The sequence below is a fragment of the Cebus imitator genome, unplaced genomic scaffold (genome assembly GCF_001604975.1).
Source record: "Cebus imitator isolate Cc_AM_T3 unplaced genomic scaffold, Cebus_imitator-1.0 Scaffold45, whole genome shotgun sequence".
Taxonomy (NCBI): domain Eukaryota; kingdom Metazoa; phylum Chordata; class Mammalia; order Primates; family Cebidae; genus Cebus; species Cebus imitator.
In genome coordinates this window covers 9,137,198-9,150,096 of record NW_016107360.1, presented here as the reverse complement: position 1 = coordinate 9,150,096, position 12,899 = coordinate 9,137,198, and the positions used below count along the sequence as shown (strand labels likewise).

Genomic DNA, 12,899 nt, shown 5'->3' with positions numbered 1-12,899 from the left:
GAATCAGCCTTACTTTACAGATGAGGTAACATAGGCTCAGGGGCTTAAAAAACTGTGAAGGTCATACAGCCAGCAGCTGATGTTGCAGTCAGGACTCAGGTCAATGGAACAACAAAAGCCTTTCCCTCGTTCCCAGACACTAGTGCAGCACATGACAGATGCTCCAGAAATAGGAGGAAATGTATGAACGAACAAACAAATAAATAAATAAGCAAGCTATCAATGTCAGTCTCCCCAGAAAGCTTTGTAAAACTCTTTTTTTTTTTTTTTTTTTGAGACGGAGTTTCGCTCTTGTTGCCCAGGCTGGAGTGCAATGGCGCGATCTCGGCTCACCGCAACCTCCGCCTCCTGGGTTCAGGCAATTCTCCTGCCCCAGCCTCCTGAGTCTCTGGGATTACAGGCATGTGCCACCATGCCCAGCTGATTTTTTGTATTTTTAGTAGAGATGGGGTTTCACCATGTTGACCAGGATGGTCTCGATCTCTTGACCTCGTGATCCACCCGCCTCGGCCTCCCAAAGTGCAGGGATTACAGGCGTGAGCCACCGCGCCCGGCCTGTAAAACTCTTAAAAGCAATGTGGATCAAATAAACCATTCCCAAAGTCCTATGTAAGACATAAAGAAGTAAGTAAAGTTACTGATATTTAAAGGTTGAAACTTATTCAGAAAACGTGTTGAACCCATCTAAACGCTGTCTGCTAAACATTCATTCATTAGCACAATAGTTTAAAAAAAACAAGGTTGGGTTTTTATGAGATGTGTATACAGTAGGGGTTTTTAAATAATTCATATGGACAGTATATTTATCCCTGTTTTATGGGGTTTAAAATTATTACAGAAGAGGTGTATTGTATTATTATTATTATTATTGATAAGGTCTCACTGTTGTTCAGGCTGGTCTTGAACTCCTGGACCTTGGGCTCAAGCGATCCTTCAATTTCAGCCTCCCAAGTAGCTGGGATTACAGGGCTGTGTTGCTGCATCCTGCTTTTGTTTTATATGATCCCATGGTTTCCAAGCTAGCTCCATTGTTTTCACTGAGAGACAGCTAGTGAAGAAAAGGAGAAGAATGTAGGATTTTTTGATATAAAGTATCTCCAAGTGGTAGGATTTTTTTTTTTTTAAAGACAACTGGATATGGTGGTTCATGCCTGTAATCCCAGCACTTTGGGAGGCTGAGGTGGGAAGATCACTTGAGGTCAGGAGTTCAAGACCAGTCTGGGCAACATATCAAGACCCCATCCCTACAAAAAGTAAAAAAATTAGCCAGGCGTGGTACATACACCATTAGTACCAACAACTTGAGAGGCTGAGACGGGAGGATCACCTGAGCCCTGGAGGTCGAGGCTGTAGTAGGCTGTGATTGTGCCACTGCACTCCAGCCTTGGTGACAAAGGGAGACCCTGTCTCAAAAAAAAAAAAAAGAAAAAGAAAACGACAACATCAAAGAAAATCAGAGAGTTACATTATGGGATTAGGTTTCTAAGTCGATGCTTGAGTGAAAATTACCCTTGAAAATCCACAGGCACAGCGAAGGGCCCACGTTCTTAGGAGGTACATGGGAACTAAGACAAACCAAAGAGCAGCAAATTTGAGTCTTCTGCTTTGCATTGCAGTTGGCGTTTATGTTCGTTGAGTAATCTGAGAGACACTGACATGGTTTACTACATCTTTGTTGCTTTCTTTGCCCCACACTAGTATGGCCATAATCCCATGAGGGTGTGGTGTGCGTGACTGCATCCTCCCATCCCTGCAGTCCTGCATCTGAAGGTGGCCTGGCACGCAGAAGCAGTTTCAAACTATATTCCTCAGCCGAGGGTCCCAAGGAAGGTGAACAGCTATGGATTTGTCACCCACTGCCCCCCCTTCCTCCCACGTGTTTATCTCAAGCAAGGGCTCAGTACTCTGGGTTCTTGATAAGATGGGTTTGAAAACCGTGCAGTTGCTTAAAACATTTTTTTTTCTTTTCTTTTCTTTTTTTTTTTTTTTTTTTCTCATCACAAAAAGATTTAGCTTGGAAATAGCTGTGCTTCATGGCTTATCCAGAAGTGAGAGGTTTTCTTTTCTTTTTTTTTTTTTTTTTTTTTTTTGAAAGTTTGAAAACCCGTGAGGTAAACCAAAACCTCTGGGACTTACTGCTACCTCTTCCCCGATGATCGGTGTGGCTTGGGAAATGTCACTTAATCTTTCTGGTTTCCGTCTCTTCGTTTATGAGGTGCAGGATTTGAGCTAGATACTCTCAGTGTAAGATACCTCTGCTAAGAACCAGCAATGGGAGAGAACTTTCTGGAAACACCCCTGGCAGCATTACTGGAGTTTCACCAGTACTGAATTAGAATAACAGCATGTACACCTCTCAACATTCCCTGAGTGCAATTGAGATAATGAGCAAATAGACGGAGGAGCCATTTTCTGTTCAGCATCTTCGTTACTGAATAAAATGAGTAATGATCTTTTGCCAAAAGGCAGTCTCTGCTCCAGGGGATTCTCTTTTCTGGAATGAGATTACTTATTTGCTCAAGATAGTTTTTACCTTGACAAAAAATAAGTAAAATTTTCTTAACAGTTGACTAACATTTCCTCAACAATTGTGTGTTTAGTTTTTTTTTTTTTAATAGAAACATTCTTTTTTTAAAAATTACCTTTCATCTGTCTCTTGTAGGTGATTTGAAAGATGCTGAACTTTATGATACAGAGTTTTCAAGAGTTAAATCTGCTGAGCCCAAGGAAGAGCATTTTTGTGTTGCATGTTAGAATACTTGCTATTTGACATTCTAATTAAAACATCTGCAGCTACTTTCAGAACAGCTGATAGAGATGTTGACCTTGGTAGCCAGCGTCAGATTATATGGTTTATGGATGAGCAGTCCTCACATGTCCCTGTTTTCTTTTTATGTCTTTTGAAATGCGCTTCTGTCCTCATCACTCGCCGCCACGCCACCTGGCCCCCCTCCCACGGAGGCTTCTGGAGGCTTCCATTCAAGGGCCTTGTCCAACCCGAGCAAGTCAGAGCTGACTGTATCAGGAGTGCCCTCTTGAGGACAGACTTGCTGAGGGAAACTAAAGAAGTTTTTTCTTCAGTTCAGCACTGCACACTGTGTTACATCTCAGTGCAGAGGAGAAAGAATGGATTTCATGAGACACAAAAGTTCGTTCATTTTTGTTTTCTGGCCTTTGTTTCCATCAGGTCAGCCACCATCCACCTATCTCTGCGTGTCACGCTGAGTCTGGAAATTTTGTTTTCTGGCAAGGTAATGTGCTAATATATTTGACTTCCATGATATTATGTAATATGTTACTGATTTATTTTATTCAAGAATTGCTATCAGTTCTTACCAAGATCAAAAGTGGTCCCTGGATTTGGGTCTGTTTAGAAGGATCAGCGCCACTTGCTCTTGTTTCTCATCTCTCACTTAGTTTTTCCTTTTTAAAACATCCTCAGTCTTTGTGCCATCTCCGTTTAATTCTGTAACTTTATCTTATTTAAAAATCATTTGAAATGCCTCTTGCCTTAGTCAAGAGACACTAAATATTTACAGTTGTTTATCAGAGTGTAGACAGCAGAGAGATTTTCTGCTTTTGTGAAACTTAAATTTTATTTTTGAAGTTGTATTTTACATTGCTTACTTCTTTTCATTATTGAGGTGATTGTTCCTAAAATTTTGTTCCATTTATATTTTGAGTTGGGGGTAGGTGGGTAAATGTTCTAAAGAATAAATAAGGCTGTAGATATTTCCTAAATGGATTAATTTTGTTAATATCTCCATAGAAGGAAAATATAAGCATCCTAGGTTTTTAGACAGTGAGCACATATTCATTTTAAAAATATTTTTCTCTGCTACCAGTGATATCACATGTTGCCTTTGCACACACACACACACACACACACACACACACACACACACACACACAGAGTCTATAAAACTTTAAAAGTATGGCTGGGCGCAGTGGTGGCTCACACCTGTAATCCCAGCACTTTGGGAAGTCGAGGCGAGCCAGATCATGAGGTCAGGATATCAAGACTATCCTGGCCATGGTGAAACCGCGTCTCTACTAAAATACAAAAAGTTAGCCAGGCACGGTGGCGTGCGCCTGTAATCCCAGCTACTCAGGAGGTTGAGGTAGGGGAATCGCTTGAATCCGGGTGACGGAGGTTGCAGTGACCTGAAATCATGCCCACTGTGCTCTAGCCTGGCAAAAGAGCAAAACTCTGTCTCAAAAAAAAAAAAACTTTAAAAGTACAAAACAGTATACTGTCACCCCCTTTCCCAGCCACCCAGTTTCTCTCTCTGGAGGCAGTCAGTATTTCCAGTTTAAAGTGACAAGTACCATGGTTTTCTTTCTTCACCTTTGCTATTAAAATTTAAAATTAAAACTGCTTTCTCACTAAAACCTTCTGTAAATATTCTCATACGGGTCCTAGCATCCTAATTGCTAAATCTAACTCATGCTGTAAGCACCTCTTCTTTGTTTCTTCAAAGTTGGATTTTTTTAACAAGTGGGGTCTTCTCGAAGAAGGTCTGTGTGCTCCCTATGTTACGTGCTCCCCTTCTCAGCCTTTCCTGAGCATCCTTCTCCTAGGCCATCCTTCCCCAAAAGCCTTTTCCTGAGCAATCCAGCTATTTCCATGGGCCTAGGAATACCACATCTTGCTTTGTAAGCCAGCCTGACATTTCTCTGCCTTTTATGTAGGTCACGTAAACCAGTTTCGTTTGCTGTGATTGTAGGTGTAGTCGGACTTAAACCTGCCCTCTTGATACTTCTTTTCCGTTTGTCACACCTGTCCTTTGTTCTCCTTTTCCTCTTTCTCTCCCTTTTGGATTGAATAATTTCTGTCATTCTCTTTCATCTCCTCTGTTAGCTTTTAGCTATACTTACCTGTTTTGTTTCTTGTTAAAGTTGTTACTTTAGGATTTATGTTATATATTTTTAATATCATCAAATACTATTATGCTAGTTTCACATATAGTGAGATTCACAGACGTATACTTCCATTTTTCCCTCCCAACCTCTCTACTATTTTCGACATGTATCTTATGTATATCATAAACCATGTAGTACATTGTTACTACTTTTGCTTTAGACAGCCAGCTATCTTTTTTTTCTCTTGGTAACAATTTTATGAACATACAACTTACATACCATATCATTCACCCAGGTAAAGTGTACAATTCAATGGTTTTTATTATATTCACAGAAGTGTGAATTTAATAAACTTTGCAGTTATCAGCACAGTTAATTTTAGAACATTTTCATCACTCCAAAAAGAATCCTCTTTAGCAAATATTACCTTCCCCATCTGCCACCTGCCCCATTTCTCTCAACAGTTCCCAGCCTATACATTTGCCTATTTGGGCATTTTATATAAATAGGATTATACAATATGAGGCCTACCATGCTTGCTGGTCCCAGCCCCACCTGTCTCACCTGGACCCCAGCTAGGGCTCCCCATTGTCCCCGCTGCTCCCACCCTTACTTCCCTGTGGTCTGTATATCCTCAGTGCAGCGGCCAGATGGGACCCTCTCACTGTTCTTTTCTTATTCCCTGGCTTCTCTGTTGGTACCACCATTCATGCAAGTTAGAGAAACTGATATTGTTTATAAATTCTCCCTTTTTCAATCTGTATCTAATTTGTCACGTGTTCTGCCTATTTCTACTTCCTTGGTATTTCAGGGCTCACTGACTTCCCCATGTCTGTTGTCATGGCTCCCTTCATCCCTGTTTGTTATCCTCTGGGCAATTACAGTAGCCTCTTGTCACCTTGCTTCTCTTCTCTTCTACTCCTATTCCATTCTCCATATGGCTTCCAATTGCCTTTGCAAGGTCCATGTCTAATCCCATCGGAGGCCTAATTATTTCCACTCAGTGCACACAAGCCAGACTTCTTAGCCAGGCTTGGAGAGCCCACTGTTTTTCGTTCTTAGTCTTTTTTCTTTTTTTTTTTTGAGACAGAGTCTCACTCCATCACCCAGGCTGGAGTGCAGTGGTGTGGTCTCGACGCACTGCAACCTCCACCTCTCCGGTTCAAGTGATTCTTCTGCCTCAGCCTCCCAAGCAGCTGGGACTACAGACGCCCACCACAATGCCCGGCTAATTTTTGTATTTTTAGTAGAGATAGGGCTTTGCCATGTCCGCCAGGCTAGTGTCGAACTCCTGACCTCAGGGAATCCACCCGCCTTGGCCTCCCAAAGTGCTGGGATTACAGGCGTGAGTCACTGCACCTGGTCTTATTCTCAGTCTTTCTACTCTTCTCTCTTAGACAAGACAACCTGAGACCTATAGGACAGAACCACACTATGTTTTCCTATACTTCGGTCCCTTTGGACAAGCTGTTTATTTGGTCTTAAATTGCTTTTTCTCTGCCTAGTGCACTCCTGCGTATTCCTCAAAGCCCCATTTAGATGGCCCTTTCTGACAAGCCTCTTCTGATGCTTTCTCCAAGCAGGTTCATCACTCCCTCTTTTCTGGTTTTATTTTACCTTATAACACACCTAAGTTACAGCCTGGACCTCTCTGTATGCTTACTACTTGTTTTCACTTCTGTCTGCCTTTCATGCTGTTAACGCATTCATGGGAAGGACTTTACCTTATTATTTTAGTTTCCATGGTTCTGCTCCAAGGGTCCATGGGGTTGGTACTTACATTTTATGAAAAGTAATCCTAACCAATAATTGACTTAATTATGAAGAGGTTCTACTATGTAGTGATTGAACATTTATCTAGCCTACAAACTATTTGATCTACCTACCTCTCCTGCTAAAAATGTAATATTTGGTATTTCATTTCAGATGTGAGATGGAAAAACAAATTCTGGGGCAAATCCATGGAAATTGTTCCAATTGGCACAACCCATGTGACACTGCCAGCGTAAGTTCTGTGATTAAGGAGCTTTATAAAATTTAGGGCCAAGATTTTGCTTTGGAGACAGGTTGCCCACCCTCCCCCACCTTTGCCAATTGCACTGAGTGCCTGTTTTTTCTTTAATCTGTCTGGCAGTAGGTTTAAATGTTCCTCCTTTTGGCAAGCTCACTTTTTAAAAATGTTTCTCTTTCAAATGCAAATGCCTCCTGGAGAGCAAAGTTCCCTGAATAGATACTTATTAAAACTCATTTTCTCTTCCTAACAAGATTAAGAATGGTGGTTTTTGGCTATGTGTGGTGGCTCACACCTGTAATCCCAGCACTTTGGGAGGCCAAGGCAGGTGGATTGCTTAAGCCCAGAGTTTAAGACCCGTATGGGCAACTGACAAGACCCTGTCTCTAGAAAAAATACAAAAATTAGGCATAGTTGGTGGCATGTACCGGTAGTCCCAGCTACTTAGGAGGCTGAGGTGGGAAGATCAGTTGAGTCCAGGGAGGTTGAGGTTGCAGTGAGCTGTGATCGTGCCACTGCATTCCAGCCTGGGTGATGGAGTCAGACCTTGTCTCAATTTAAAAAAAAAAAAAGTTTTTCTCTTATTGTGCTGCTTTGCTGTCAAAATCCCTTTTAAGAAAGGTATGGCCTTGATCTGATAGGGTTGATGAATACTTATTTATAAAGCAAGGTGCTTCTGAGCAGGGACTCTGGAACTGAACTGCTGAGATTCACCTGTTCACTCTGGCACATACTAACAGTGAATCCCTGGGCAGGTTACTTCACCTTTCTGATCATCAGTTTCCCTGCCTGGAAAATGAAAATAATAAACCACCTACTTCCTATAGCTGTTATGAAGATTAAACAGATAATATACATAAAACACCTAAAATAGTACTTAGCACATTGCATATGTTTTGTAAGAATTTGGTCTTACTAGTAATACCATTTTCCTCATAATTATTTTTGAACTCCATAACCAATATCTGAGTACTTTCTCATCATTAAGGATGCAGGCAATATATATTTAGCAAATTGTATAAAACCTTCACCCTTCCTCAAGCTTCCCTTTCCTACTTCGGCAACATTAGATAAGCCCCTCTCGCTCTGAATTGCCTCCTCTGTCAAAGGAGGGAGTGGGCTCTTGCAGGAGACCACCAGCTTCTAGTGAAGATTCTGGTAGCCTCTAGAGTGCAGAGTCTGGATGCTGTCATCCTCTGTGGCGTGCACGCCTCCTTGGAGAGTGGAAGCTCCTGGAAAACCTGGCATGGTGTAGACACTCAGCCAGTGTTGCTTCTGTGAATAAAGGGATGGGTAATGCATTACATGACTTTTTTTATAGAATAGCAGTGTTTGTTTGTATTTGCTGCTGGCTCTTCTGGAAATTGGTACTTCTGCTTTTTCCTTCTTTTTAGTTTTGGGGATCATTTTGAGTGGAACAAAGTGACCTCTTGCATCCATAACATCTTAAGTGGGCAGAGGTGGATTGAGCACTATGGAGAGATTGTCATCAAGAACGTGAATGATGATTCCTGCTACTGCAAAGTGAATTTTATAAAGGTAACTCCAGTGGCTCTCTGAGCTCTGACCCTGGAAGGGCTGTGGCAGAGCCAGGGCCCCAGAGCACAGGGCATTTGAGAGCTTTTTCACCTTCACCTTTGTGCCAGCAGGCAAACAATGCTGCAGCTCCCTGGTCCCAGCTGCACCTCTGTCACCTAGACCAGGGCAGTGGCCCCTCTTGGCCTCTTACTTCTGTAGGGTCTGTCCTCAGTACAGCAGCCAGAGAGACCCTTTTAAAACATAAATCACTATGTTGCAGTATGGATGCACTTTGACAGCATTATGTTGAGTGAAATAAGTCAGCCCCAAAAGGACAAATATGACATGATTCCACTTCTGCGAGATCCACAGAGAAAGAAAGCAGAATGGGGCTGCAGGAAGGAGGAAGGGGGAATTCATGTTGAATGGGTACAGAACTTCAGTTTGGGAAGATGAAAACGTTCTAGAAGTAGATAGTGGTGATGGTTGCACAGCATTGTGAATGCATTTAATGCCACTGAATTGTACCCATAGAAATGGTTAAAATGGTCAATGTTACATTACGTATGGTTTACCACAACTTTTTAAGAAAAAGTCATGCTGTACCACTTTGAGCAAAATCCCCCAAAGTTTCCGTCTTTCTCGGAGTGCAGCCTGCATCCTTATGGTTTCCCACCAGGCCCTGCACAGGCTGCGCTCCCCATCCCCATCCTTTCACGCACATACTTGCACACTTGGAGATACACACACATGTACACACTGGCCACCTCATTCCACTCCAACCTGAGCTTCTGTTATTTTTTCCTCCTCTCTTTTTCCCACTGTCCTCTGGCCACAGTGGCCTTCTTTCTCTTTCTTCATTTCCTTCTGGTTGGGCCACTGTCCCCAGATCCTTCCATCACCAGCCCCATGCTGTCCTTCACTCCCTGTCCTGTCTGTCCCATTTTCTCCAGAGTGCTTATCACCATTGGAAGTCAGCCTGCTCATCGTTGCTGTGCTTATTTTCTGCTCTGCATACCCTTCTCATCATCCCTGACTCCAGAAGAGCAAAACCTCGTCTATCCTGCTCTCTTTTGTAGCCCTGATGCCTGAAATGGTGTCTGACACACATCAGAGGCTCATAAACATTCAGAGAATAAATGGAAAGATTGGCCAGAAGCAAAAACTATGGAATAGTCTCTTTATCATTTTAACCATTTTAACAGCCTTGCGGGGCAGCCCTCCCTGCTTTCTCTCCCTCCTAGATTCCTTCTTGCTCTTAAAAATTGTATGTCATTAAAACAGCTTTAAAGCATTACCCACCTCAAGGAATATTTGCATTTAACAGACACTGAAATAATAAGCAGAGAGGTGAGGTTTTATTGTGGAACTTCATGCAATTCCTCTCCGCACCACCAGTAACCTATAGGGAATGATTAGGAAGAGGTGGATTGGAATCTTTATTACATCCTCAAACTGGGTTATAGACGGACATAAAGCCCATAATGACCTTAATGTGGGACAAAATAAAAATGACTCTGCCTTGAAAACTTTGTCTAAGCTTTCTGCCAACAGAAACAAAAGGCAACCTGAAGCAGGGATATATGACCTGTGACCCAGGTGAAAGCCACGTAGCTCTCAACATTTCCCCCAGGAAGTGTGCTCCACTCTGGTATCTACCACATACCTGCTTCTCATCCACTTACAAGCAAGAGAATTGGTTTTGTAGTCATGAGAGAGGAACACTGGGCATGTCTAGTATTGGAAGAGAAGCTGCAAGTGGATGCCACACTCACCTGTAGAAGTTGACAATGTCCCTTGGTGGCTTCCAGCAAATTCTCAGCACTGGATTTGTTGGCAGATATCTCTAAGGGAAAATCTGATACCTGCTTCAGAATAAATTTAAGAAGCCAGGCGCCATGGCTGACACTGTAATCCCAGCATTTTGAGAGGCTGAGGCAGTAGGCTCACTTGAGGCCTGGAATTTGGGACCAGCCTGGGCAACATGGCAAGACCTCATCTCTACAGAACATTTAAAAATTAGCCAGACATGGTGGCATGCACCTGTAAGTCCCAGTTGCTGGAGAGGCTGAGGCCAAAGGAGCACCTAAGCCCAGAAACTTGAGACTATAGTGAGCTGTGATTGCCCCACTGCACTCCACCCTGCACCCTGGGGAACAGAGTAAGACCCTGTATCAAAAAAAATAAATAAACTTAAGAGTCTCAATAGTCTTTTTTTTTTTTTTTTTTTGGTGTGTGTGGGGGTGCTTTTCCCTCATTCTTACATGGCTGGAAAACTCAACTTTAAATTTCTAATTCAGCTGAGACACTTCACTTTCCTACCCTTAACATTTTTACCACAGCCCTGAAATGGAGAAGCTGAACTACCAGAATCTGACCTTAAAATGCCATTCAACTTTATTGGTTTCCAAATGTGGATTCTGTTTCAGCTGAAAATAGTACTAGGGTTTTTTTGATTTATGGAGAAATGCCTTCCCTTCGCTGTTCTTTCATAGAGATTTTTAGGGCAGCCAGGTAATTTGAAAAAAAAAAAAAAAAAAAAAAAAATCAACTCTGGGGAGCTAGAGCACCCTCTGCTGGCTGCATTATGGTACTATATAAAATCCTCTGCACTGGGCTGGCTTGAGCTGAGCTGAACTGAGCAGAATGGAGTACAAGATTGCCTTGCAGACTAGGACCAATACATAGCGAGAATATCCACACTACTCACCTGATGTATGGAGACTGAACCTTTTCTTTTTCTTTTCCTTTTTTTTGAGATGGAGTCTTACTCTCGCCCAGTCTGAAGTGCAGTGGTGTGATCTCGGCTAACTGAAACCTCCGTCTCCCGGGTTCAAGTGATTCTTGTGTCTCAGCCTCCCAAGTAGCTGGGATTACAGGTGCCCACTACCACAGCTGGCTTATTTTTATATTTTTAGTAGAGATGGGGTTTCATCATGTTGGACAGGCTGGTCTTAAACTCCTGACCTCAGATGATCCACCCACCTTGATCTTCAAAAGTGCTGGGATTACAGGAGTAAGGCCTGCACCTGGCCAAGAACTGAGCCTTCCCTTGCATTGTATGTAGCAAAGGTAGAAATAAAAATGTATCTTACACAAATATTAGTTGAGTTACAAACTGTAGATAGTTAACCGTTTATTAAATAACCAAAGGTATGACTTTTTTTAAAGCCAAAATCCAGGCATAAAAACAGATATATAGAACAATGGAACAGAATAGAGAGCTCAGAACTAAATCCATGCATTTATAATTAATTGTTTTTTGACAACGGTGCCAAGAACACACAATGGGGAAAGGACAGTCTCTTCAGTAAATGGTGTTGGAGAACCTGGATATTCACATTCTGAAGAATGAAATTAGAACTTTATACCATATACAAAAATCAACCCCAAAAGGGCTAAAGACTTACAATAAGACCTGAAATTGTAGAACTACTAAAACAAAAACATAAGGGGAAAAGCTTCATAATGTTGGTCAGGGCAATTATTATTTTTGGATATGACTGCAAAAGCACAGATAACAAAAGCAAACATAGACAAATGGGATTATATCAAACTAAACAGCAAATTAAACAATGAATGCAGTAAAGAAACAACCTACAGAATGGGAGAAAATATTTGTAAACTATACATTCAATAAGAGGTTAATACAAAAAAATGTATAGGGAACTTAATAGCAAGAAAACAATCTAATTTAAAAATGGACAAAAGACCTGAAGAGATGTTCCTCAGAAGAAGACATACAAGTGGACAACAGATATATGAGGAAAAAATGATGAACATCAATAATCATCAGGGAAATGCAAATTAAAACCACAACGAGATACCACCTTATATCTATTAGAATGGCTATTATCAAAAAGCTGAAAACATGTTCAGGAGGATATGGAGAAGAGGAATCACATACCATTCATGGAAATGTAAATTAGCACAGCCAATATAGAAAACAGAATGGAGGTTCACTAAAAAATTAGAAATGGAATTACCCTATGAGCTAGCAATCCCACTACTGGGTGTATGTCCAAAGGAAATGATATCAGTATGTTGAAGAGATACCTGCATCTCCATGTTCATTGCAGCACTATTCGTAATGGCCAATATAGGGAAACAACCTCTGTATCCAACAATGGATGAATGGGCAAAGAAAATGTGGTGCATGTAACACAGTGGAAAACTGTCTGGCCTTTAAAAAGAAGGAAATCCTGTCATTTGCAACAACATAGGTGAACCTGGAGGATGTTAAGTGAAATAAGCCAGACACAGAAAGACAGATGCCACCTAGTCTTCTATTTGGAATCTAAGAGTTGATCTCACAGAAGTAGAGGGTAGAACGATGGTTAACATGGGTTTGCCGAGGGTCAAGGGGAGGATTGGGAAATATTGGCCAAAGGATCCAAAATTTCAGTTCGACGGGAAGAATTAGTTCAAGAAATCGATTGTACAACATGCTGACTATGGTTAATAACAACGTGTTGTATACTTGCAAATTGCTGAGAGGTTTTCTTTT

The 12,899-nt window shown here is 41.6% G+C and overlaps 1 protein-coding gene across 6 annotated transcripts in view; it reads left to right on the top strand.

Annotated features, from left to right (window-relative positions):
• OSBPL3 (oxysterol binding protein like 3) overlaps positions 1-12,899 on the top strand; it is a 191,208-nt gene that overhangs the window by 164,411 nt on the left and 13,898 nt on the right. For all 6 annotated transcript variants that reach the window (XM_017527008.2, XM_017527006.2, XM_017527007.2 and 3 more), the window contains 3 exons: positions 3,188-3,251; positions 6,790-6,868; positions 8,269-8,413. In XM_017527008.2, the coding sequence (XP_017382497.1) occupies positions 3,188-3,251; positions 6,790-6,868; positions 8,269-8,413 (288 nt within the window). The remainder of the gene's footprint in view (positions 1-3,187; positions 3,252-6,789; positions 6,869-8,268; positions 8,414-12,899) is intronic.